The sequence below is a fragment of the Lucilia sericata genome, unplaced genomic scaffold (assembly GCF_015586225.1).
Source record: "Lucilia sericata isolate MDLA Ls3-8-SP2 unplaced genomic scaffold, ASM1558622v1 Contig000551F_arrow, whole genome shotgun sequence".
NCBI classification, from domain to species: Eukaryota; Metazoa; Arthropoda; class Insecta; order Diptera; family Calliphoridae; genus Lucilia; species Lucilia sericata.
In genome coordinates, this window is record NW_023994561.1 from 126,015 (window position 1) to 153,061 (window position 27,047).

The following is a 27,047-nucleotide window of genomic DNA, read 5'->3' on the forward strand; positions in this document are numbered from 1 at the left end:
AAAATATCGGCTAAAAATACCAATGCTTCGTCAGGAATATTACAGAGCACGGCCGGAAAAACACTATCCGGACCCGGCGAACTACATCCGATTCAAATTTGGGTTGGAAGTCTGAGCAATATTCAAGAATTTATAGACGTCCGTGATTACTCACCATGATTAGAGCACAGTAGGGTAGTTCATCTCTTGTGTAGAGTATTATTAATAAAATCACTTTATTAATTTATGTGTTTTTTTTTTTTTTTAATTTTTATTTGTATCATTAATGTCAATATTACATTTAATAAATTGATTAATATTTTTTTTTTTTTTCTTAATTTCTTTTTTCTCATTTCAATTAATTAATTTTATTTATTGTATGAATCTTTTACTATTTATTTAAATTATTTTTTTTTCTTCTTGTTGTTTGTTTATTTAATAATTTGTTTCTTTAGTATGGAGGATTTTTCATTTAATAAATTCTATTTAAAGTTTATTTGTTTGTTTATGAACTGTTGTTTTTTGGACTAATTTAATAACTTTTTTAATGATTTTTTGTTTAATTATTGTATAAATAACACATGCAATAGTATTTATTGGTTTTGTTGTATAATTTTTAGAGAATGTTTAATTAATTTTTTTCGCTCTTTTTAGTCCTTATTTTGGTTATGTAATTTTTGAATAATTTTTATTGTTTAGAAGGAGAAGAGCATGATGAGTATATTTATTTAAAAATTTAAAACTTAATTATTAAATTTAAGAATGAAATAAATTCCAAAAAAAAAAAAAATATATGAAACGGACAGATTTTTATATATTTTAGGAAAAAATGTTGTGTTTTTTTTTTTTTTTTCTTAATTTAGTAACTAAAATAAGTGTAGAACTTAATTAATTAATTGTTTCTTAACATTTTCTCATAGTTTGCTTAATTATATACTCGTTTGTTTTTTCAATTTTTTTCAATAATTAGGAAATCTAACGTTTGTTTAAGAATAAGTTTAAGAGTATTTTTCTTTTAAATATTTTAATTATGTTTAAATTATAACATTTAACTTTTATATAAATACATATACAATTTTAAATTATTTAATTAATTATTCCTTTTTTTATATACATTTAGAATAGTTTTATATTTTGTTTTTGTTATATACAAAAATAAATTAAAAATTAATAAAAACAATAAGTGAATTAAAACGGGGATTCGAACTCGTGGCCTAATAATATTCTTTAATAATAAAATGATAAATCTGTAGTAATATAACAATAATATTTAAAACTCTAGTTGCTTAACTGAAGCTCAATTTAAACTCCTCTTTATAAATTTCAATACTTTAAAGCCGTTTTAAAGTTAATTTTAAGCCGTTTTAAACTGAGTTTAGTTAAGCTTAATTTTTTGTTTGAAATAATATAGAGATTCTTTAATTGCATTGTCAAATCATTTTGCTGTTAGCTAATTTTAAACCTTTTTTCTATTAATTTCTATAAATTTAAAAGAAATATTAAGCTTTAATCGAAGTTTTGTAATAAATTTGTTCTTTTTTAAGAGTATTTTTCGTTAATATTATAAAAAAATATTTATTTAATTTTTTACTCAAAAATGCTTTAAAAATGTTTGAATATTAAAATTAAATGCTTAAATCAATTGCATTGTTTCGAAAGCTTTAATTGGAATGAAGTTTAAATTAAACATTTGAAACATTTTTCAGAATTTTTAAAAGAATCGGCAAATTTTTAACACCTAGCTAACAAACCTAAAGTTTATTTTATTTGAAAATGTGAAAAAATAGTTTTGTTATGGTAATCTCGTATAAAATGTAAGATCTGGCAACACTGTTTTTTGTTTATTGTTTTCACTTGTCATTAATTTCAACTTTGTTCAAGAACTCGAAAAGGAATGAGCGAGGAAATACTGCAAACTGTAGAGCAGCAAATTAAAGCTGCTTTTCATGAAAATATCTAGAAAAAGCTAAAGATCCAATGGGATCTCCGAGAGATCTAGAGAATGCTTCAAAAGAAGACAGACGACAAAATATAAAGAAAGTGATTCCAAGGGCTACAAAAGAACCAAAAATGTTAGAAGTGGCTACGAGAAAGACTGTAATTGCTCTAAGAGAGCGAATAATCTATATAAAAGAGAAAGTAAAGGCTATAAAATGAAATGGTTTCCAAGACGACCAACCAATTGAAACTTCATTGGAGCTTGAGAATGCTTCAAAAAACTACAAAGCATCGAAATATAAAGAAGAGTTTGCAAAGGAAACAGTGAAAGCTTCATGAGAGTCAAGAAAGGTCGTAAACAAGCCAAAAGAGGTTCCAAGAGAATATAAGGAGTTAAAAACAAGCTTTAAACAACACAAAAGATATTAAAAGCGGCTCTGTGTTAAAAGTGGCTCTACGAGAAGTTGAAAATTCTTCAAAGGAGGACTCGACAATAAAATTTAAAAAAAGAGGTTTCATAAGAAGCAATCGAAGCTGGAAGATAGCTAAAAAATGCCACAAAAGAATCAAAAGAGTTGAAAGTAGTACACGCAAATCTTATATAAACTCTATAAAAGTGGAAGAGATTCCACGAGAGCTTGGAAAGCTGCATTATACTGAAATAAGGTTCTAATAGAAGAAACTGATGATAATAATGAAAGATAGCTAAAAAATGCCACAAAAGAATCAAAAGAGTTGAAAGTAGTTACACGCAAATCTTATATAAACTCTATAAAAGTGGAAGAGGTTCCACGACAGCTTGGAAAGCTGCAGTATACTGAAATAAGGTTCTAATAGAAGAAACTGACGTACAATATGAGCAAATAGAAGTTACATGAGAACTAAAACTAAAAAGATTATGCTCCAAGAGATAAAAAGAATCAGAACGAAAGAACAGACATTTAAAGCTCCACGACAGCAAGGTGTAATAAAAGCTTAAAAATTTCTAAGTGAGCCAAGATAAACGAAGAAAAGATGTATGATAAAACTTGACAATAAGGGTGTGGAAAAATAATGAATATTGGCGCAGCAACGATTACTCCAACCAATGCTAGGTAATCATTCAACAGAAGAGGGATAAATTTAAGAAAGAGGAATTAGAAAAAACAACATAAAACATGTAAACGTATAACGCACCTGAATATGAATTGTTCCTAAAAAGAACCATAAATATGGTAACAAAAATGGCATAAAGTCCAAGATAAACGAAAAGCAAATCATCATATAGAAAGCAGATACCCAACCCCAATAACAGACAACATATAAAACAAACTCAATGTTTCTATATTAGTCCTAAAACTGGATAGAAATGGAACTAAATCAGAGTTATGAGTAACTGTAAGTACTCGTCTATCCATAAAAGTTCAAAGGATAGAGTTAAAAGCAAATATACTGTTAAAGCTAGACGAGGACAACAAATCAATTCACATTTAAATGAATGAAAAAGAGAGGATGAGAAGAAATTGATGGCCTCCGTAAGACCTACAAGGTCTTTTGACAAATTTTCTGAGGATTAACAAACTTCAATCGGTGGTGTAGTCTCTGCTACTAAAAAGCAAGGAAATGGATGAGCGTATTTCAAAACGCTTTAAGGAGATAGTTAAACCTGAACCTACCATTCCGATTATTCATGGGAAAATGGATAGGGTTTCAAATTTTGGAAAACTGATTACTGAGATGACAAATGTTATGAGGGAATAATTTTCTAACAGTAAGAAAACCTTCTATGCTAGAGTATTTGATGACTTCAGGGGAAAGATTAATATGACATTATTTCGTTCTTGATTTCAGATTTCCTAATTACGATTTTCCAATTTCCTGGACTTCTGATCCGATATTGTTGGCTGGCTACTACCACTATCTACGAATTAAGAATTCTGATACCACATCTTCTCATCATGTGTGTTTTCTGTTAAAACAATTTGCGATTCCTACTAACACAAAGGACGCCTATCCAAGGCGTAACTTTTTATGTTGAAATTTCCCCATTTATCTTTCAACTGTCCAACAATGATTCTAACCAATCTTTCTCCCAATGCATTTCAATGCATGCAATTTACGGTTCTTGATCTCAGATTTTCTAATTGCGATTTTTCAATTTCCTGGAATAATGATACAGTAATGTAGGATGGTATTCACCACTATCCGATAATTATGAATATTGATATCACTTCTCCTAAAACGGATATTACATTCAAATCTGAATAAAAATCCTACGGATTTCGTTTGCATTGAGGACAATTTTAGGTTAAGTATTTCATATATGTTAGTGGAATTTTTGTCTCTCTTTTTATTTTTGTTAACAAGTTGCGGCTAGGAAAAGGCTTCGAAGTACCGCACCCTATTGAAGTTGAAGTTTATTGCCAACAGAGAAAAATGTAAGAGTTTTGTCAAGAGAGTTTTCCAGCCAAACTTCAATTTTGCTTGGAAATTTGTCAACAGTCTCTGATCAGACTTATTACGGAAAATGTTTGAATCTGATAGGGGTCAAAGACACTGATTTATAGAATTCATGTAACATTGTTGAGAGTGTAGGTCATTTGATTGTCAGTTTTTCTCTTGATTTTGGTCAAGTCTACGCGCTTTAGTTGGAAATTGGAAGATATTTTTTTGGAGACTTCAGAAAATTCTAGAATTTTTTCTAAATAAAAAAATTGCAACAATTTTCTATAGTAAATATATAGTTGACTATATCTTAAGAAAAAATAGTCGTCCGAATTGAAAAAAATCCAAAATGAATACAAATATAAAACATAAACTAAACTTAACAAGAGTCATAATGGAAGTGTTAAAAAATTTGCCTTAATTTCGATTTTTTTCCTTTAAAATAAATGCAATTGATAAATCACGAATAAAATCATATCAAATGGAAATATTTCTGCAAAACAGTTTGCACATTAAAGCCATATTTCCTTAAAGTATATCGTATTTAAAGCGATATGTTATAAAATTTTTCAACATAAAATTAAAAGCAAATAACTTACGGCGACAACGTTTCTGGGTATTGCGTAAAACACTGGTAGAAGAAGTAGAAGAGGCAGCCAATGACAGACCTTTAAATGAATTAATTGCTGTTGAAGGTTTTGCCAATATTGATTGATGTGGCACATGATGATGATGTTGATGATTGTGATGATATTGTTTCAGATGGTGATGATGTTGAGGCTGATATTGATGATGACATTTTAAATTGCTAAATGTTGTCGTAATACGATTTGTTGATTGATATTTAATATTGCTGTTGTTGTTGTTGTTGTTATTCAAATTGTATTTATTATGTTTGTTGGTAAAATCAGACCATGAAGAGGATGATGAGGAAGATGTATCATATAGAGGAGTTTTATTAACCATACGATTGCACGATTGATGATGATGTTGAGATTGTGATTGATTGTGATTATAAGGAGAAGATGAGTTTGTTATTTTACAGGGCGGTTGCTGCTGTTGCTGTTCATAATATTGATTTAAATTTGTTATATAATAATAATCATTAGTAGCTAACACATCAATTTCAGCATAATTATCATCTTCCTCCTCATTAAGGGTAAGGTCCTCTTTGTTATATTTTGTTTCGGCATTGGTATTATAATACAAATGGTTGTACGAATTCATTTGGTGTTTTATATTGTTCTGTTGTTTGTTTTGTAATAATTTATCAAATCACATGTTTTCATCAAATTTGGCAAAATTTGTATTGTCATCATCCCAACCAGCAGAAGTGCCACCTCCGCCACCTCCATTATTGCCTTGTGAGGAGCCTCCATTATTACCATTGGTTTTATGATTTTCTGTTTTCTCATTTGCCGCCGTAGACGTGCTAACGGCCACGGTGGGAGGACTATTGAAAAATTCATCATCTTCAAAGGGATCTTCGACTTTTTTGGCAAATATATTTACAGATTCGGATTTTTTAATTAAATCCTGTTGACGTTGCTGCAGTTTATTATTGCGTATTTGTTGTTTAGTTGTTTTCTGTATGGACTCTTGCCACTGTTGTACATCATCATTTTGGAAAGCATCAAATGTGGCCTTGGAGAAATCATCTTCGAAGGCATCATCGAATTGTGATACCTTGACATTGTCATCGAAACGTAGTTTGGGTGTACTGGTCTGGGTGTGGGCGGTTTGTGGCGATATGCCACGATTTTCCAAATCATATTGCTGTAGTGATCCAGCCGGAGGATGTTGGAAATGTTTTTCTCTTTCCTGGCCAGCGGAGAAATCATTGGAGAATCTGAATGATGACTTTGAAGCCGGTGTATTGGCTGCACTGACATTGGCCGCTGGTGTTGAATTGCAACTGGAGGCTGTACCAGCTGGAGCTGGCGGTGGTGAGGATTGATTAAAATCAGATTCGAAACCTACATCAAAACTAAATTTGGTGGAACTAGCATTGGGTGTGGCTGTGGGTAAAGCACTACTTGTATTTGATCTGGGAGTGGGAGTCTGTTCATACTCGCCATCGTCTCCGTCATCATCATCAAAGCCATAATCTTGAGGATGTTTAGGTTCGCTAGGTGGTGGCAAAGGTCTTCTTATATAGCCACCCTTGCCTGGCTTACGATAAGCCATGGAACTTATTTGGGTTTGTGATGCTGGTACTTCTTTTCTTCTTCTAACATGGGCATCCATCATGCGATTGTGCATTTCATGGCGTCGCATTTCGAGACGTGCAAATTTGTCCTCATCAGCGGGTGATATTTCATCATGTTCAATGCCATGATCCTCTTCCTCTTCTTCTTCGTCCACATAATCTTCTGCATCGTCATCGAGATCTTCACAAGAGATATAATCGTAATTGCCAGTGCGTCCATAACGTGCAGCACTGCTGGGAATCGCTGGTAAATCCTTATTGCGTGTAGTTCTCTTCTTGCGGTACCTAAGAAATTTTGCGAAAAAGTTAAACCAAATTTGTAAAAAATATGTTACTTTAAATACCTGCGATCTTTATCTTCATCTGAGCCAGAGGGTGTTTGTCCTTTAACAGCTGCTCTGCGCCGCTCGGCCTCAGCAGCACTCGAAGGTCTTTTCCAGGAAGAAGTTTTTTGTCCTGGCAAAGGAGGTTCTAAAACAAACCATAACTTCCTTAGCAATTCATTTGCTTAAATATAAATAGTTTCTTTACTTACCTTCTCCATCCCAGGGTGAAGAACCACTACTCTTGCGAATGCGACTCTGAGAACCCATTACATTGCCACCTACAACACCAACTCCTCCTACCCCTACCCCTACACCACTAACGCCCTGAGTAGTTAATTGACTAGGTCTTTGTAAACTTCGCGTATCACAACGTGATCTCTGATCACGATAATGATATTCCTTTTCAGAATCTTGATCATAATCAATATCACCGGTAACACGTAAAGATTTCAAAGATTTGCGCAAAGAACGACTCTTATCAGCGGTCATAACACAACGTTCGCGACCATGATATTCATCACGACTATCACAACTGCCATAAGGATCAGAGGGAATACCGCCACTATCATAACTGCGACGTCGTCGTCGTGGAGCGACATTAGAGCCTTCATATGACTCAAGACTTTCACGATCAAATGACTTGCGATCACGTTCATACATGTAATCGGCTGTACGTTGACGATGTCCGGGTGGCGAACAACATTCAGCTTTCATTTCTTCATACATGGAGGCCAAATGTGCGGGAATTTTTCCAGAAGCCGCCAACATTTCATCGAAATCATCTAGATTGTAAATGCGTTCGGTAGAGCGAGGATTGGTGTCACCACGATAATATTTACCACGTTTGTCATAGGCACCTCCGCCAGCCGAACGTCTGTCGTAACTGGAGGTGGGTGGTAAAGGTGGACCCACACCTCTCTTGTCGTAAATAGGAGGTCCGTAAGTGGTACGTTCATAAGCCGAGCGTTCAAAGTTGCGTCCTCGTGCCTGTTCAATATCTTGGGAGGACCAAGTGTGATGTGGATGCTGGGGTCCTGCACCATGATGGTGATACCAACCAGGAGAATCTAGAGAAGAGAAACTCAATTACAATCTGTTCTAGTTCAGTTCTAGTTCAGTTCTAGTTCAGTTCTAGTTCAGTTCTAGTTCAGTTCCAGTTCAGTTCTAGTTCAGTTCTAGTTCAGTTCTAGTTCAGTTCTAGTTCAGTTCTAGTTCAATTCTAGTTCAATTCTAGTTCAGTTCTAGTTCAGTTCTAGTTCAGTTCTAGTTCAGTTCTAGTTCAGTTCTAGTTCAGTTCTAGTTCAGTTCTAGTTCAGTTCTAGTTCAGTTCCAGTTCAGTTCTAGTTCAGTTCTAGTTCAGTTCTAGTTCAGTTCTAGTTCAGTTCTAGTTCAGTTCTAGTTCAGTTCTAGTTCAGTTCTAGTTCAGTTCTAGTTCAGTTCTAGTTCAGTTCTAGTTCAGTTCTAGTTCAGTCTAGTTCAGTTCTAGTTCAGTTCTAGTTCAGTTCTAGTTCAGTTCTAGTTCAGTTCTAGTTCAGTTCTAGTTCAGTTCTAGTTCAGTTCTAGTTCAGTTCTAGTTCAGTTCTAGTTCTAGTTCAGTTCTAGTTCAGTTCTAGTTCAGTTCTAGTTCAGTTCTAGTTCAGTTCTAGTTCAGTTCTAGTTCAGTTCTAGTTCAGTTCTAGTTCAGTTCTAGTTCAGTTCTAGTCAGTTCTAGTTCAGTTCTAGTTCAGTTCTAGTTCAGTTCTAGTTCAGTTCTAGTTCAGTTCTAGTTCAGTTCTAGTTCAGTTCTAGTTCAGTTCTAGTTCAGTTCTAGTTCAGTTCTAGTTCAGTTCTAGTTCAGTTCTAGTTCAGTTCTAGTTCTGTTTTATTTCAGTTCTAGTTCAGTTCTAGTTCAGTTCTAGTTAAGATCTCGTTCAATTCAAGGTCTATACTTCTTAACCACAACTTACCCATATCGAAATTATCTCTACTTCTGCTCAAACTGTGTTTATATTTACACTGATCCCTTTCCCGTCGGCTAGAGGGATAATCTTGTTCATAACTACAAAAACCAAAAGATATTAGGAAATCTTCAAACTTTTCTTCTCTGAACAATATCTACTTACTCATATTCATCATCACAGGAGTTCATGCGTCTAGCATGACGTCTATAATAGCCATGACGGTCAGTCGTTAGACTACCTTGCATTTGACCCGACAAACGTTTACTTTGAGGATAATCCATTATATGAGTTGGCGGTATACTACCTTGATCCTCATCCCAGCTTAAATCCCGCGATGAGGAAGAAGTATTCTGTCGTTCTTTCTTATGATAACGTCGTTGCCCTGAAGTGCTGCCGCCCAGAGGGGCACCCTGATGGCCCAGCGATAGACTACTACCACCCATGGTGTGTTTATGCCAAGCTTCTTCTCGAGGATCCGAAGAACAAGGCGATTCTATGGCACTATCGTTTTGTGAACAATTCGAAATGGAACCGGGAGGTGGTGGTAAGTTAAGGAAATTATTGGCTTTATTAACAAGTTTAGCTGAAGGTCTGGCACGTTTATCGGACGATACTGCAACTGGTTGATGTTGTGGTGTATCAAAAGTGGCCCAGGAATCATTGGAAGTCTTTGAGACACCATCATTTTGTATTTGTTTGGTAGCAGCATCGATTATTTGTGAAACCACTGTAAGTTGAGAGGGTAGTGGTGAGACTTGTTGAGGGGATTTGTTGCTATTGGGCGATTTACTTTGTAGGCCAGTTAGTGTTGGTAATGGGGACCTCTGCAGAGGTATGGGTGAAGTGCTGACATCATTGAAATGTGGTGGCGTCATGGTTGTCGTAGTTGTATGCGTATTTTGTTGTTGAGGCTGTATAGCAGGAGAGTTGCGCTCTCTGGAGTCTAAAGACAAGTTAGAAATGGCTCTATGCATTAAATCATCAATTTCCAAATCATCTTTAGAACCCGATAGACCCGAAGAAGCCACACTAACCACCGATAAATATTTACCCTCATTGCTAGTGGGCATTTGACTTTGGGTAATACTAATCTGAGGGTTATCGTCATATTTTTCGGGTTTTTCCTCAATTTCCTCCAATTGTTGATTAGAACTGGCCAATTGTTCATATTTTGTTGTGGGTAAGGTGTCTTTATCCTGTTCCTTTTCATTGCTATCGGCACTGCTTAAACCACCCGCCTCTTCGCGTGTATTATTACGGCGTTCTTCTTCCTCCTCCTCATCATCTTCATCTTCCTCCACGGTGATGGCTGATGAGGAGGGTTCTACTAGAAAGCCTCTACTATCCACTAAACCCAGTCTTTGCTGCTGAGTAGTGACATCTAATGTTGATGCTTGGTCCATTAGTTGCCGTAAGTCTTGATCTTCTTCGTCATCGTTAAAACCACCAAATCCCTGAAAGGGTGACTTGTTACTATCACTTTGCCCTCCCACTTCCATATCACCGCTTATGGAAGACGGTTTGGGCGGTGGTTTATCAAAGAGATTTTCCACCAATATTAAATCACGTAAGGCGGCATAACGATCCTTGGCCTGGGCCAATACCTCTGTGATTTTCGTATCTATTTTGGGTGGTTGAGGTCCCGAAACTTCTAACATATCACCACTTAAAAGATCTTGTTGTTGTGTCACATTCATGTCTAAGTCCACCGTTAAGGTGGACGTTTCAAATTGCTTTTCATCTGTTACCTGGGGAATTTCACCTTCCATAACATCTCCTATTAGATCAACACTTTCCTGTTGTTGCTGTAGTTCTTGATCAATAATTTCACGAAAAACAGCATAACGATCGGCTGGAGGCACCATATTGGTGTTTGGATTAATGGCCTGCACTGGAGGCTCCACACTAACACTATCAAATTGGGCAAAATTGGCTTCAAATGTATGGGCCGCCCCGCTGGAGGTCTGTTGATGAAAATCTTCTCCGAATGTATCATCAAATTTCGCCACAAATGTTGCCTCTTGATCAAAATTCACCTTAAATATGGGCGGTGTGTTTTGATGTGTTTCCTCTTGAGAGGTTTCCACTTTATGGGCTTCCACTTTTGAGGGTTTATTTTGTTCGAGGAATTCCGAAAGATACGAAGTCAATTCTACTAAAGTCATGGTAGAGAGTTTGCTCGTAGGCACATTTAATTTTACCGCTAATTCATCGATACCCAATGTTAAAAGTTGTGTTAGGGTTATATCAGGAACTATGGCTGCTGTAGCAGGATTGTTATGATCCAAGATGTTTTGCTGTTGTTGCTGCTGCTGCTGTTGTTGCAACTGTTGAAGTATTTCACTTTTATTTTCGTAAATTTCATGAGCTTTATTTTGCTGATTAAGCGATTGTTGCCTTTGAGTTCGGGCGCGTGAAGATGTTTGTGTGGGAGGCGGCAATAAGGGAGGCACATCTGACATTATGCTGGTATTAGCTGTAGAGGAGCTAACGCCTGTCGAGGATCCAAGCAAAGAGATGGGGGCCAAATAATCATCTTCCGTGTGACCAGGTTTGCGTGGCCTACCCGGTCCGGGATAAGAGCCATCGGTACGTCCTACTCGGCGTGAAGGCAACGGTATAGGAGGCACATCTGTGTTACTAGAACGTCCTGTTAAGGTTTTAGAGGTTAGCACGGAATTAAGACTATCATAACGATTGCTGTTTATTGATTGATTTCCGGTTGTAGAACTTAAGCTGTGACTGGGACCGTTACGCGATCTAATGACAAAATCGTTGAATTGCTTTTTAGGCGGCAGAGGTGGAGGTTCAACACATATGCCATAATCGGGTCGAGGTGGTGGTTCAGGAGCGGTTTCGGTTTCACTTAGTGAATCAGACTCCTGTAGACGTCTCATGTTAATGGAATTCGAATCCCGTTTGGAAAATCTAGACGATTGTCCAAATAAATGCGGCATTTTCTTATTCGATATGCTGGAAATCACATCGACTGTTTGCTGTTTCAACATAGAAGCAGGAGGTAGTGCCGATGGCCCTGATGCCGGTCCTAATCCCACACCACTTGAGGCAGTTGTCATAGCAGAGGGTACTGGACGTGATCTTACCGTGCTAGTAGTTTGTGTTGTATCTCCCTCAGGTGGTAAATTCACTTGCAAATGTCCAGCCAATAGATCTTGTGTAGCAGGAGGAGCAACACTACTAACCGCCGCCAACTGGTCTGTTACTGAGGTCGTTAGAGAAGTGGGTGCTTTTCTTAGATTATCCACTTCGGCAATATTACTGCTGAATTCAAATTCGAAAGGATCCAATTTTGAAAATAAATCACCACCTTCTTCAAAGGGATCACTTTTCTTGCGAGTGGGCGAAAAGGGGTCAGTGTCACGAGGCAACATAACGGGATCGGCGTCACTGGCAGCAGCAGTGGAAACGGCAACTGGTTCTAGAGGAGGATGATAGCGAGAAAAACGTAATGTTTGATTAGTTTGATTCATAGCAGTTGAATTCTGAGTAGTTGTAGTTGATGATGTTGTTGTTGTAGTAGTAGTTGTTATTGTTGTGTTGGTCGTGGTGGTAGTGGTGGTGGTGAAAGTTAATGATGATAATGATGATTTGTTTGTTGTTATTATTGATGGAGATGAAGAAGCATTAGTTTGCAAAGGAGCAATAGCTGGCTTTTGAAACGCTACTAAGACACGCTGATGATGATCTTGACCACTAGCACCAACACACCCACTAGCACCACCACCACCACCACCTTCACCAGAACTACCCATATTCATGGCCATACTCAGAGGCATGTACATGGGCAATGGCATTGTTTTAGATGTTGATGATGATGATGATGGTTTCGATTGATGATGAGTTGTTAGTAAGAGACTACTACTACTAGTTGTATTTCTATTGTTATTGCTGTTGTTAATTGTATTACTATTGTTACTAAGGTTAGGAATATTACTGTTAATCTTATTATTATTGTAATTAGTATTATTATTATTAGTAGTAGTGGTAGTAGTATATTTTTTAGTATTAGTTGATGCATTAGTTGTTGTACATGATGTTACAATTATGGAGGTGGGACAAGTGCATATTAAAGAAGTTGCTGTACGAGTAAAAGCAGAAATATTAGAAGTGCTAGTGTTGGCAGAAGCACAAGAGGAAGAAGCTGATATGCTATTCTTAATATTAGATACATTTACATTTAAATTAGTTGTGGCACAAATTGTGTTTATGGTGTTAATGTTGGTGGCTGTAGCGGTGGCGGTAGTAGTGGAAGTGCTAGTAGCAGTAGCTGCTAAGGAGGCATGAATATTATAGCTAGTTTTGGTAGCAGTGCTAGTGACAGATGAGGCAATAGCAATTCTATTATTATAAATATTAGCAGTAGTAGTAAAGTTAGTAGAACTAGTAGCAATTTGATTACTATTACTAGCAGTAGAAGGGTTTGGAGTAATAGTAATAGTAGTAGAGTTAGTACCTGTTGTTGCCAGGTTAATTATATTATTGGCTGTTGTTGTTAATATGGTTGCAGTTGGTATTATTGCTGCTGTTGTGTTTGTTAGTAAAGTATTTAAATTGGTAGCAGTTATAGAGGAAGAGGAGGAGTTATTTGCGGCACTTGTCATTTTATAAGATTGCTGTTGTTGTTGCTGATATAGTTGCTGTTGCTGATATTGTATTGTTTGCAATTCAAAATCGCCTAAATTTAAAATGTCCTCTGTTGCCATAACTGTTGCTGTAATACTTTTATTTGTAAGATTTTCCGGCATTAAATTGTTAACTGTCGTCATGGTCGGCGCTGCAGTCGTAGCCATCATTAGGGACGCTGCTGTAGCGGTAGCAGTGGTTGCTGTTTGATTATTTGTCGTTAGATCTTTGAGTACTTTTTTAGGTGGATTTTTAAGCTCTTGAAAAAAGTATTTCTTATCCACGTAAGGTCTGGTGCGACCAGTACCTAAGGGATCCAAATCTGTAAAAGCATCTGATCAATTTGGACAAAAGGACAACAAAACACAATCATCAATAAAGCTTTATTGTTTCTATTTTGTTTATTGTTTTTTTTTTTATCTATTGTTTTTTTGTTTTAACCACGAAACAGCGTTATTTCTTTTTTTTTAATTGTAAAACAAATAAAACACATACAATAGTATAAAATAGTTCTAGAAATGTACTCATTGATTTGATTTTGGTTTGGGTTGGTTGGTTCATTGACTGATTGATTGATCGGTTTGATAGTTTCAGTGGTTAAGTGATAGTGGACAATGTGCTTGTGCAAGTATTGTAAACATTGTGTTAAAAACCAATAAAAAAAATTAAGGAAATAATAAAAGGATTTATGTAAAAAAAATAAAAGAAAATCTTTCCGATCATGTTACCTCATTTGTATTTTAGTCCATAGTATAGTAAATAGTCCAATCTATAGTCTAGTCTATAGTCAAATCAATAGTCTAGACTATAGTCTATAGCCTAGTGTATAGTCTAGTCTATAGTCTAGTCTATAGTCTAGTCTATAGTCTAGTCTATAGTCTAGTCTATAGTCTAGTCTATAGTCTAGTCTATAGTCTAGTCTATAGTCTAGTCTATAGTCTAGTCTATAGTCTAGTCTATAGTCGTCTATAGTCTAGTCTATAGTCTAGTCTATAGTCTAGTCTATAGTCTAGTCTATAGTCTAGTCTATAGTCTAGTCTATAGTCTAGTCTATAGTCTAGTCTATAGTCTAGTCTATAGTCTAGTCTATAGTCTAGTCTATAGTCTAGTCTCGTCTAGTCTATAGTCTAGTCTATAGTCTAGTCTATAGTCTAGTCTATAGTCTAGTCTATAGTCTAGTCTATAGTCTAGTCTATAGTCTAGTCTATAGTCTAGTCTATAGTCTAGTCTATAGTCTAGTCTATAGTCTAGTCTATAGTCTAGTCTATAGTCTAGTCTATAGTCTAGTCTATAGTCTAGTCTATAGTCTAGTCTATAGTCTAGTCTATAGTCTAGTCTATAGTCTAGTCTATAGTCTAGTCTATAGTCTAGTCTATAGTCTAGTCTATAGTCTAGTCTATAGTCTAGTCTATAGTCTAGTCTATAGTCTAGTCTATAGTCTAGTCTATAGTCTAGTCTATAGTCTAGTCTATAGTCTAGTCTATAGTCTAGTCTATAGTCTAGTCTATAGTCTAGTCTATAGTCTAGTCTATAGTCTAGTCTATAGTCTAGTCTATAGTCTAGTCTATAGTCTAGTCTATAGTCTAGTCTATAGTCTAGTCTATAGTCTAGTCTATAGTCTAGTCTATAGTCTAGTCTATAGTCTAGTCTATAGTCTAGTCTATAGACTAGTCTATAGTCTAGCCTATAGTCTAGTCTATAGTCTAGTCTATAGTCTAGTCTATAGTCTAGTCTATAGTCTAGTCTATAGTCTAGTCTATAGACTAGCCTATAGTCTAGTCTATAGTCTAGCCTATAGTCTAGTCTATAGTCTAGCCTTAGTATAGTCTAGTCTATAGTCTAGTCTATAGTCTAGTCTATAGTCTAGTCTATAGTCTAGTCTATAGTCTAGTCTATAGTCTAGTCTATAGTCTAGTCTAGTCTAGTCTAGTCTAGTCTATAGTCTAGTCTATAGTCTAGTCTATAGTCTAGTCTATAGTCTAGTCTATAGTCTAGTCTATAGTCTAGTCTATAGTCTAGGTCTATAGTCTAGTCTATAGTCTAGTCTATAGTCTAGTCTATAGTCTAGTCTATAGTCTAGTCTATAGTCTAGTCTATAGTCTAGTCTATAGGTCTAGTCTATAGTCTAGTCTATAGTCTAGTCTATAGTCTAGTCTATAGTCTAGTCTATAGTCTAGTCTATAGTCTAGTCTATAGTCTAGTCTATAGTCTAGTCTATAGTCTAGTCTATAGTCTAGTCTATAGTCTAGTCTATAGTCTAGTCCATAGTCTAGTCTATAGTCTAGTCTATAAGTCTAGTCTATAGTCTAGTCTATAAGTCTAGTCTATAGTCTAGTCTATAGTCTAGTCTATAGTCTAGTCTATAGTCTAGTCTATAGTCTAGTCTATAGTCTAGTCTATAGTCTAGTCTATAGTCTAGTCTATAGTCTAGTCTAGTCTAGTCTAAAGTCTAGTCTAAAGTCTAGTCTAAAGTCTAGTCTATAGTCTAGTCTATAGTCTAGTCTATAGTCTAGTCTATAGTCTAGTCTATAGTCTAGTCTATAGTCTAGTCTATAGTCTAGTCTATAGTCTAGTCTATAGTCTAGTCTATAGTCTAGTCTATAGTCTAGTCTATAGTCTAGTCTATAGTCTAGTCTAGTCTAGTCTATAGTCTAGTCTATAGTCTAGTCTATAGTCTAGTCTATAGTCTAGTCTATAGTCTAGTCTATAGTCTAGTCTATAGTCTAGTCTATAGTCTAGTCTATAGTCTAGTCTATAGTCTAGTCTATAGTCTAGTCTATAGTCTAGTCTATAGTCTAGTCTATAGTCTAGTCTATAGTCTAGTCTATAGTCTAGTCTATAGTCTAGTCTATAGTCTAGTCTATAGTCTAGTCTATAGTCTAGTCTATATAGTCTAGTCTAGTTATTATCTATATTCTAGTCTATAGTGTATTCTGAACCTTATTCTATACAATAGTGTATATTCTAATATGTAAGTAGTCAAGTGACACAAATTCTCAAAGTATGTATAAAGATCCTTACGAAAAATTTATCAAGTTGGCAGCATATAAACAGTCCATTTTTCTGGAATTTAAAACATCTGACAGACGAAGTGATAATTTCTTAAATCGAACTAATACGGAGCAGCAACTTAATACATCTTCACATAACTTATGTACATTTCTTAAACAGTAAAGTGTTAGAATTCTCCAAAATCTATATACATTCTTATGACACCAAATTTGTTCATTAGTTATAGAAAAGTCCATTAGAATCGAAATTATAAGAGGAAAATATGATACAATTGTAAAAAACACAAAAAGCAGTTGAAAAGATAAAAAACATGATTGGTTAAAGATTGTTAGATTGTTTGTTATTGTTATTGTTTGTGGTTGTTAATTGGGTTAGTGAAAATATAAAAAACAACACTCAACTTAAATAACTACTTAAATTCAATATTAACTTCAACGTAAAGCCGTTAATAGAAAACAACAAATGCAACATAACTTAACAACTTACCCGATTTAATATCAAGTTTAGAATTTTGTGTTGACTCTGCAGCAGCCGTTTGAAATATATCGGAGAGACTAGAACTATTGGCTAAATTATTTGGGTTGTTTGTATCAGCTGCATTGTTGTTAGTCACATTATTGCTAATACTTGAAAGTTCGGCCATGTCGTTTGGCACGTTATTGGCGGAACAAGATACTGTCTCATAAATATGATTGGGTGGTGTATCGGATGATTCCCGGGCGGCTAAAGGAGCACGTGAAGCTAGAGGTACGGCACTAGACAAAGTACTGGCTAAGGGAGGCATTCCCATTAAACCCGGCACTACTGTTTTAGAGGTATCAAAGACATCACTGTGAGCATCTAGTTCGCGTAGCCAATGATCGTCATCATCATCTAGGGGTTGTAAATTAACTGTTGTCGTAGTAAGACCTGTAGAGACGGGTGTTAGACGTGATTGCGTAGCAGTGGGTGAAAGTAAAGAGGAATTACCGGCTGTGGTTGTAGGTATGTTGGTGATGTTAATGTCATTGGGTTTAGTGGTAGTTTTACTACGCAAACGTCCCGGCTCGGGAGGTGGTAAGGTCTACAGGGGATAAAACAGGCATTAATAAGGATTCTAACTTTATAGCAATAGAAAAAGTTCTAATATATACCGGAAAGCTAGTAAAGGAATCACCAAAAGGATCATCACTACCGCCAGCACCACCACCACTGCTACCACTCATAGCAGTGCTGGTTTTAGCAGCGTTAGAGGTCAACGAGGAGGTTTGTGTTGTATGAGCATCATTAGGTGTTATACGTTCCATTTGCGTAATACCTCTTTGCAAAGAACTAAGCTCTTGTTCTAAGTCAACCAAATCAGCCACCGACTCGGGAGAAATCTACAGTAAAAACATTTTTTAAAATAAAATTCATTATAAAATTAAATAACAACAACAGCTTCACCTCTTTGGAAGCTCCCTTAGAATCCAAATTAACACCCAAACGACTGGTATTTGGTGTATTTGTTGAACTACTAACCATGGTATTCAACATGCTAAGTGTAGCAGCCGATGTTGTTGAACCTCCTAAAGCCGATAAATCATTTTGTCCTCCTGTTCCGGCTGCTGCACTCTTCAGTGATGACAGGGAGGACAACTGATGTTGTGTATCATGATGATGTAACGATTTCGATTGTATCTGTTGACGGGCCAATTCAATTTCTTTTTTCTTCAATTCAAATACCACCTGGAAAAGATCACGCATTGCTAGCACCACTTGTGAAGCAGCCTTATCCGTTTTAATGCCAAAGAAACGATGGCCACTATCAGGTGAGCCAAATATATAACCAAATGCACGTGAATCTGTCATATCTTGTGCTATAAATGAGATCTTGTGTACAGGATGATGATATAGTGAATCACCAGTTTTCTCATCTCTCAGTCGCAAACCGTCAATGGTGACATGTATGGTTATGCGTTGCTTGTGTTCGCCGGCGGCTCGTATGGCCATTTTTAGATCTTGTAAGGCCTCTTGACACATGCGATCGCCACGTGCCTCGCCCACCTCCAAGATGCCAATAAGTTTGGCTTTGAATTGCACGCCATCGCCGAAAAAACGCCCCGGATCATTGCGATCTAAAAAGAGAAAATAAAGTTAGTTTTGTATTAACAATGAAGATATTTTAAGAAATGTTTGTTTGTCTATTCGATAGTTTAATTAGAAATCTAGTCTATAGTCTAGTCCATGGTCTAGTCTATAGGCTCGTCTATAGTCTAATCTAGTCTATAGTCCAGTCTATACTCTAGTATCTAGTCTAGTCTATAGTCTAGTCTATTGTCTAGTCTATAGTCTAGTCAATAGTCTAGTCTATAGTCCAGTCTATAGTCTAGTCTATAGTCTAGTCTATAGTCCAGTCTATAGTCTAGTCTATAGTCTAGTCTATAGTCTAGTCTATAGTCCAGTCTATAGTCTAGTCTATAGTCTAGTCTATAGTCTAGTCTATAGTCTAGTCTATAGTCTAGTCTATAGTCTAGTCTATAGTCTAGTCTATAGTCTAGTCTATAGTCTAGTCTATAGTCTAGTCTATAGTCTAGTCTATAGTCTAGTCTATAGTCTAGTCTATAGTCTAGTCTATAGTCTAGTCTATAGTCTAGTCTATAGTCTAGTCTATAGTCTAGTCTATAGTCTAGTCTATAGTCTAGTCTATAGTCTAGTCTATAGTCTAGTCTATAGTCTAGTCTATAGTCTAGTCTATAGTCTAGTCTATAGTCTAGTCTATAGTCTAGTCTATAGTCTAGTCTATAGTCTAGTCTATAGTCTAGTCTATAGTCTAGTCTATAGTCTAGTCTATAGTCTAGTCTATAGTCTAGTCTATAGTCTAGTCTATAGTCTAGTCTATAGTCTATCTATAGTCTAGTCAATAGTTAGTCTATAGTCTAGTCTGTAGTCTAGTCTATAGTCTAGTCTATAGATTATTGTATAGTCTAGTCTATAGTCTAGTTTATAGACTAATCTATAGTCTAGTCTATAATCTAGTCTATAGACTAATCTATCGTCTAGTCTATAGTATAGTCTATCGACTAGTCTATAGACTAATCTAGAGTCTAGTCTATAGTCTATTTTATAATTTAGTCTGTATTTTGGCCGCAAGTCTAATCTATAGTTTAGACTATAGTCTTGTCTATAGTCTAGTCTAATCTTTATTTAAATCTCAAGTCTATAGCATAATCTATATTCTAGTTTGAAGTCTAGTTTATAGTCTACTAAAGTCGAATCTACAGTCTAATTATACGTCCAGTCTGTAGTGTAGTTTTCAGTCCAGTCTTTAGTCTAGTCTTAAGTTTATTCTGTTGTCTAGTCTATAGACTAATATATACTCTATTCTAGACTCGATAATCTTTTCTTAGTCTAGACTATGATCTAGTCTATATTTCAATCTATACTGAAGACTATTTCTATAGATTAATATAACTTCCATTGTTTACATCAATTATATATATAATATTGAAAATTTTTTATAAAATCACACAATTTTCTTAATTGAACTCAAAAAATGAAATAAATATAAATTTTCCACAAACAATTTATAATTTCCTCCAAAAAATCAATTGATGATTTCATTACAAATTGTTTAATTACAAAGCGCATTACAAATAAATGCTCCAAATCCCTAGAGAATAAAATATATAATTTAGCAATAAATAACGCGAAAAAGAAATAAAGAAACAAAATAATTCAAATAAACATTTACATTTTAAATAATTATCCCCAGAGATGGCGTTGGATGTTGACGATGACGATGCTGTAGAAGAGGCTGCATTATTATCATGATGATGTTTTCCATGACTGCTACCGAAACTACTGGCAATTGATAAAGTGGAGGAGGCAGACGATAATTTGGATACCAATGATTTAACCATAATGATGCGACAAATGAAACTGATACTGAGAAATAAAATAACAATTGCCACTGTATGCCTGCCTGCTTGGCTACACTTAAACAGTATCTACTACTGTGAAGAGTGATGATGGGACCTACTACTAGAGCAGTAGTGGCACAAATGATGTGATTTTTGTTGGGTTTTCTGTACGTTATCGCGTCTTCTTAGTTTTTGTATATTTATTTTAATGAAACAGCAATTGCGGCAATTGAATTAAACAATCATAACGAAAAAAATACTACAATAACAGCAACAAAAAAAGCAACAGCCGCACCAGAAATAACAATAACATTAAATAACAATGTAGTTTGAATGGCTGATGTTTGATACTGTTTCTGGCCTGCTCTCTGAGGAGAATTTGTTTGAAAATTTGCGTTTGCAATATGAATGCTAAAGTGTATGAGTGATTGCTACACCTGGGTTTGGCGGGCCACAAGTGGGGTGTTTGGTTTGATGCCAGTTGTTTTTATTATATTTCTATGCTATATTTGCTTTAAATGCTGGACAATACTGTATTGATGAGTATTAAATCAGGTCCAAGCCCATCATCAATTTGTTTTTCAATACATGTTCGTTTAGTTTTTTTTTACACTAAACTATTTGTGTTTATTGTCTTTGTTGTTGTTGTTGTTTCTTTTGCCATACATATTCTTTATGTATCTGCATCATTTACTAAATAGTTTTACGTTTTCCATCACCACCAGACACACATTTTTTCTCTGTTTGTTCATTTTTATTCTAAATGTTTTCACTTATTGTTATTGTAGTCTATTTGACTTTTACGCCATCACCACCTCCTCCTCCTCCAGCTCTTACTAATTGTTGTTTTCAATAACTGGTCTATTTTATTTATTTTTTCTATTTTCTTTAACTATCCAATTGATTAGAGATTTTTTTGCGTTTTTGTTTGTTTTTATTCTATTTCTATTTTGGATGATCTCAACCGCATTATATTGTTTAATATTCTCTTTTTCTATTTATTCTTCACATAATTTATATATTTTTATTTACAATTTCTTTATTTAGCTTTATTTTTTATTTAAAATAAATTATTAAACACCATTAAATTGCAGCTGCCTTTTTAACATCTATTGTTTGTTCGTTTTGTGCGGTTGTTTACATTTTTGCAACAAAAAAATGCCTAAAAATAATAACACAGAGTTGTAAAAAGTTGTAATTCCACTCAATTTTCGACTCATTTGTTTGATGAGCAGCTTGTTGAACACACAAACATGTGTATTATTGATGGATTTAATTCGGTTTGAAGAACCCGCAAGCAAATTGCAAAAAAAATAAAACTATCTAAAACCCGCAACAACAAAAACAAAACAATTTCACAGCAACTAATTTTTGTATATGTTTCACAACAATTGCATTCGAAAATATTAGAGTTGCCAGGAATATGTTTTAAGTAGCGCCCATAGAAATGCTGTCAGGTGGTTTAAAGTAAATAATACTTAATCACGATCGCTAAAATTCCGTTACAATTATTTAAAAATTTAATTTTTTCGTATCAAAAATGTTAGTCGTTTCATTGAGCAAATATATAAGAAATATATATATTTTACATTTAAATTAGATTTGTTTTTTAGAGACATTTTGCAATTCATTTATTTTATATAAAAAATTTTGAATTAACTCTTATTTTGTAGAAATATTTTCTAGTTAATTTTTTGTTGAAATATTTTTAAATTAAATTTTGTTTAAAAAGATTTTCAAATTGAAAATTATCTAGAAAATATTTAAATAAGTTTTATATTTTTATAGAAAAGCTTTCTAATCAAACTTTTTTTAATAGAAACATTTACGATTTGATTTTTTGTAGAAAATATTTGAATAAAAATTTATTTATAATATTTTTTTTCAATAAACTTTATCGAAATAATCGTTCTTTTTAAAAATATTCAAATCATAAAATTTTTCGAATAATTTTTTTATAGAAAATTATAGAATTGAAATATTGTACAGAAAAATTTTCTTTATAAAAAAAATTTTTGATAAATTTATTTCAAAAAAATAAAATTAAATAATTTCATAAAAAAATTTAAAAATTTTTTTAATAAAATTTTGTTAAAAAAAGTTTTAAATTGAAAATTCTACAGATAAATATATGAATTAATTTTTTCAAAAAAATGTTTAAATAACATTTTTGAAACAGACTAATTTTAACTAAAATTTTTAGAGAAATGTTTTTGAATTAAAATTTTAAAACTAAAATTTTGTATAGAAAAACTTTCTAATCAAACTCTTGTTAATAGAAACATTTTCGAATTGACTTTTTATAGAAAAATATTTAGATAAAAATTTTTTTATAGAAAAATATTTCAATACTATTTTATCAAATTAATAGTTCTTTTTAAAAAATATTTGAATCAAATTTTTATTATTATATAAACATTTTTGAATATTTTTTTTATAGAAAAATTATAGAATTAAAATTTTTTCTTATAGACAAATTTTTCGCATTATCATTTTTTAATATAAAATTTTCGTAATAAAAAATGTTCAAATTTAACCAAATTAAATATTGATTTAAAATTATAAAAAATTTTAAATAGAAAATGAATAAATATTTTTATAGAAATTTTTAGATATTTTTATAGGTTACTTTCAATTTTGAATATTTTTAAAGAAAATGTTAAATTTTGAATATTTTTATAGAAAATGTTAAATTTTGTATATTTTTTATAAAAAATTTTAAACTTCGAATATTTTTACATAAAATTTTAAATATTTTTAAAGAAAATTTTCAATTTTGAATACTTTAATAGAAAATTTTCAATATTGAATATTTTTATAGAAAATTGTAAATTTTGAATATTTTTATAGAAAATTTTAAATTTTAAATATGTATTTTTAAAGAAAATTTTCAATTTAAATACTTTTATAGAAAATGTTAAATTTTGAATATTTTTATAGAAAATTGTAAATTTTGAATACTTTTATAGAAAATGTTAAATTTTGAATATTTTTATAGACAATTTTTAATTTTAAATATTTTTAAAGAAAATTTTAAATTTTGAATACTTTTATAGAAAATGTTAAATTGTGAATATTTTTATAAAAAATTTTAAATTTCGAATATTTTTATAGAAAATTTTCAATTTTAAATATTTTTATAGAAATTTTTCAATTTTGAATATTTTATAGAAAATTTTCCATTATTATATTTTATAGAAAATTTTCCATTTTGAATATTTTTATAGAAAATGTTAAATTTTAATATATTTATAAATATTTTCAGTATTGAATATTTTTATAGAAAATGTTAAATTTTTAATATATTTATAAAATATTTTTAGTATTGAATATTTTACAGAAAATATATCCTTTTAGAAAATTGTAATTTCATAGAAATTTTTTAAATAGAAAATTTTAAGTATTGAAAAACTTTCATTGAAATTTTTCAGTATTGAAAGTTATTAAGCAGACATTTTACAATTTAAATTTTTTTTTTTTAACAGAAAATTTTCTGTATTTCTAACACAAATTTTCAATATTGTATATGTTTTTATAGAAAACAGTCTGTAATAAATATTTTTCTATAGAAAATTTTCAGTTTTCAAAATTTGTTTGTAGAAAATTTGCAGTATAGAATATTTTTACAGAAAATTTTGAGTATTTATTGTTTTAACAAAAAATTTCAGTTGTTAAAAATGTTCATAGAAAATTTTCAGTATAAAATTTTTTATAAAAATATTCAGTATTGAAGGGATTTTTATAGAATATTTTCAGTTTTGAATAGTTCTTTTTTTATAGAAAATTTAAAATTATTATTATAGAAATTTTAAAGTTTTTAAAATTTTGTATAAATAATTTTCAGTATTGAATACATTCTTATAGAAAATTTTCAGTATTCAATAGTAGCAAAATATGAGGAGTATTGAATAGTTTCATATAGAAAAATTTTAGTATTCAATAGTTTCTAATAGAAACTATCAGATTCTCATAAAAAATGTTCATTATAGAATATTTATGTTTAGTATTGAATATTTCTAGTAGACATTTTTCAGTTTTGAAAATTTTTTATAGAAAATTTTTAGTATTAAAAAGATAATTTGAAAAAATTTTCAGTATTTAATAGTTAGAAAATGTTCATTATTGAATATTTTTATAAAAAAACTTTCAGTATTATAGAAAATTTATGATATTTAATAGTTTATTATAAAATTTTTCGCTATTGAATATTTCCTAATAGAATATTTCTGTTTTGAACTTTTTTTTTATAAAAACATTTTCAGTATTTAATAGTTTCTTATAGAAAACTTTGAGTTTTGAATTTTTAATAGAAAATAAATATAAAAAAATTTGGCCTAAATTTTATCTTAATTATATATTTTGCATACACTGTAATTAGAACTGAAAACGAAAACGGTTCCATATTTTCGGACTAAAAAAATGTCATTACAGAAATCGGCTGAGGTAATTTTCAATGATATATCACCAGTCTCCAATAAAATACTATTAATTTTAATTCGATACGTTCCTAAATGAAGCAAAAAACAATACTGAACTAGACAGCGACGAACAGCGACGTTTTTCAGTTTTCGTTTTCGGAAAACTGTTTTTCAACAAATGAAAAACATTAACCTTTCATCTGTTCTATTCATCAGAATGCACTTAATATGATTTTAATCAAAGAATAAACAAGAAGTGAAACGCTGTCATTTTTTTACAACAATAACATTACGCTCTTCTCACAGACGAGTGCTGTGTAAATCCAACACATATGTAAAAATTTTATTCTCTCTCCAAACTTCAAAACTTTTTCGCGAAAATTTGAGGATAATAGCACTTTGAAATATTTTTTATCACTTAACATTATATTTTATTATTTTTTTGCACAATTTAAACACATTTAATAGCCCGAAAATAATATATTTTTTACAAACGAAAAAAAAAAATATTTTTTGTTTTTTTGACATTGAATTTTTGTTGTTTGAAATTAAAACTAAAAAAAAACAATGTTGTAAATTTTCGTATGGTAAACGAAAAAGATATTTCAAATAAATAATTTATTTTTTCAATATTATAGATTAAAAAACAAATAGACGTGTTTATAAAATGTTTATAGATAAAATATGTGCAATTTATCTTAAGAAACCTTTCAAAGTATAAATTGAAATGTAATAATTTTTTTTCAATATTTTTCAATACTATTTTTTGCAACTATGTTGACTTGAGAATTCTACTAATACATTCTTAGAGTTAGGTACCGGATGACAGTAGACTTAGGTACTTTTGACAACAGTTTCATTTCTTATTTATTCTTTGATTTTAATGTTTAAAAAAGTTTAATTTAAAATATAAACAAATTGATTAAATACTTACATTTACAGGGGCTTGTTTTCTTTCTTAGGGTTTGCATATTTTTGAAAATTGCTTGACATCCGTGCGCTGCAACGTTAAACTCTGACTTCACCAACGATTTTCTGATATATTTGAAAAAAAAGAAGATAACGAAAAATGCCGCAAATTTAAAAAACAAAATAAATAACTTTATCACAGATAAGATACAAATCTAAAAGAATTTTACGTGTTTATGAATGTAAATGACATTTTATAATAAAATACAAAAACAAACAAATTTACGTTAAGAAAATGAAATATTATTATGAGGGAGGGGGTTGTTTGAATGTAATTTCTTGATTTTTTTTTTTTTTTTTTGCAAACGTGTAGGCGTACGAGTCGTCTGACATAAACTTACGTTTTGTTTACTTTTTTGTATTAGTTTTGTTGTTGTTCAATTTTTTTATCAGATGTTTTTCGTAAATTCTGTTTTTGATTTTTTTTGTTTGTTTTGCTATGTTAAAGAGTACCGTTAGACGAAAATACGAATAAAGAAAATAAAGGGTGGTTAAATGGCTATGTAACGGTTTTCTTGTTTTGTTTTTTTTTTAAGGGGGAGGGTTAAGGGTGTTAGCGAAAAACAACAAAAATTATAACACTGCGCGTCGTCGTTTGAAAAATAACAAAAAACACAAACTGACAGTTAATTTCACCGGCTTCGACACTCACGCACACTAGGAAAAAAATGAAACTCACAAGATAAGAATGAAGAATACAGCAACTTTTATCGATTTTTCACTTGAATGAAAAATTACGTCTGAGACAAATCAATTCCAATAAATATTTTCTTCTACGTTTAATTTCTTATAGGATTTATAGTATTATTTAACTTTTTTTATTATAAATATTAAGAAAATTATTAAATTTACATTTTTTTTATTTAAAAAATATTAAATTTTATTTAGTTATATTTTCTTATCTAATTTTCTTAAATAACTTTTTTTATAAAACTTTTTTGTATTAATGTGATTTTACCACTATTTTTATAAATTTATTAAACATTTTATTTTTTCTTTTATTTTAACTAATATTATGCTTTTTGTAATATTTCATTAAGTATTATTACATTTTTTTAAAAACCTTTTATGTATAACATAAAATTTTTAACATTTTTTCTTTCTTCGTCATAATTTTTTCATAAAGGAATTTAACTTTATTTTCTTTTATTATTTAATATTACACTTAAATTATTTATTAATTTTTATAACGAGTAATTATTCTTTATAAATTCATTGCTTTTTTTTATTAATTTGTTATATTTCTTTAGTTTTCACTTAATTTGTGAAAAATTTTTTTATTAGAAAATTTTTTCTTTTACAAGTCC

General features: G+C 31.8%; 2 protein-coding genes across 6 annotated transcripts; both read right to left on the reverse strand.

Annotated features, from left to right (window-relative positions):
* Positions 1 to 430: 430 nt before the first annotated feature.
* Positions 431 to 5,643, reverse strand: LOC119606094 (uncharacterized protein DDB_G0283357-like). Its single transcript, XM_037959480.1, has one exon. It carries the CDS (start codon positions 5,566 to 5,568, stop codon positions 4,870 to 4,872), a length of 699 nt encoding a protein of 232 aa, XP_037815408.1. The 5' UTR covers positions 5,569 to 5,643; the 3' UTR covers positions 431 to 4,869.
* On the reverse strand, positions 5,590 to 26,539 carry LOC119606092 (protein disabled). Of its 5 annotated transcripts, none has more exons than XM_037959478.1 (11): positions 26,082 to 26,539; positions 25,706 to 25,806; positions 17,898 to 18,568; positions 17,606 to 17,833; positions 16,959 to 17,535; positions 13,291 to 13,794; positions 8,979 to 12,255; positions 8,823 to 8,914; positions 7,086 to 7,943; positions 6,895 to 7,021; positions 5,590 to 6,835 (listed from the first exon to the last, which is right to left on the reverse strand). In XM_037959478.1, exons 2-11 carry the CDS (start codon positions 25,740 to 25,742, stop codon positions 5,617 to 5,619), a joined length of 7,590 nt encoding a protein of 2,529 aa, XP_037815406.1. In that variant the 5' UTR covers positions 25,743 to 25,806; positions 26,082 to 26,539; the 3' UTR covers positions 5,590 to 5,616. The 5 variants fall into 5 exon arrangements, with proteins under 5 accessions (XP_037815406.1, XP_037815404.1, XP_037815405.1 ...); XM_037959476.1 differs by lacking the exons at positions 25,706 to 25,806; positions 26,082 to 26,539 and adding an exon at positions 20,185 to 21,677 and having other exon boundaries at positions 16,959 to 17,381; positions 17,442 to 17,535; XM_037959477.1 differs by lacking the exons at positions 25,706 to 25,806; positions 26,082 to 26,539 and adding an exon at positions 20,185 to 21,677 and having other exon boundaries at positions 17,973 to 18,568.
* Positions 26,540 to 27,047: the final 508 nt, after the last annotated feature.

Excerpts from the sequence above, each read along its gene's own strand:
- LOC119606094 (XM_037959480.1), bottom strand. The coding sequence starts at position 5,568 with ATGAATTCGTACAACCATTTGTATTATAATACCAATGCCGAAACAAAA.
- LOC119606092 (XM_037959475.1), bottom strand. The coding sequence starts at position 20,353 with ATGGTTAAATCATTGGTATCCAAATTATCGTCTGCCTCCTCCACTTTA. Across the intron at positions 8,915-8,978 it reads TCCTGTGATGATGAATATGA|TTATGAACAAGATTATCCCT; the intron begins GTAAGTAGATAT and ends TGGTTTTTGTAG. Across the intron at positions 7,944-8,822 it reads TAGAGATAATTTCGATATGG|ATTCTCCTGGTTGGTATCAC; the intron begins GTAAGTTGTGGT and ends TCTCTTCTCTAG.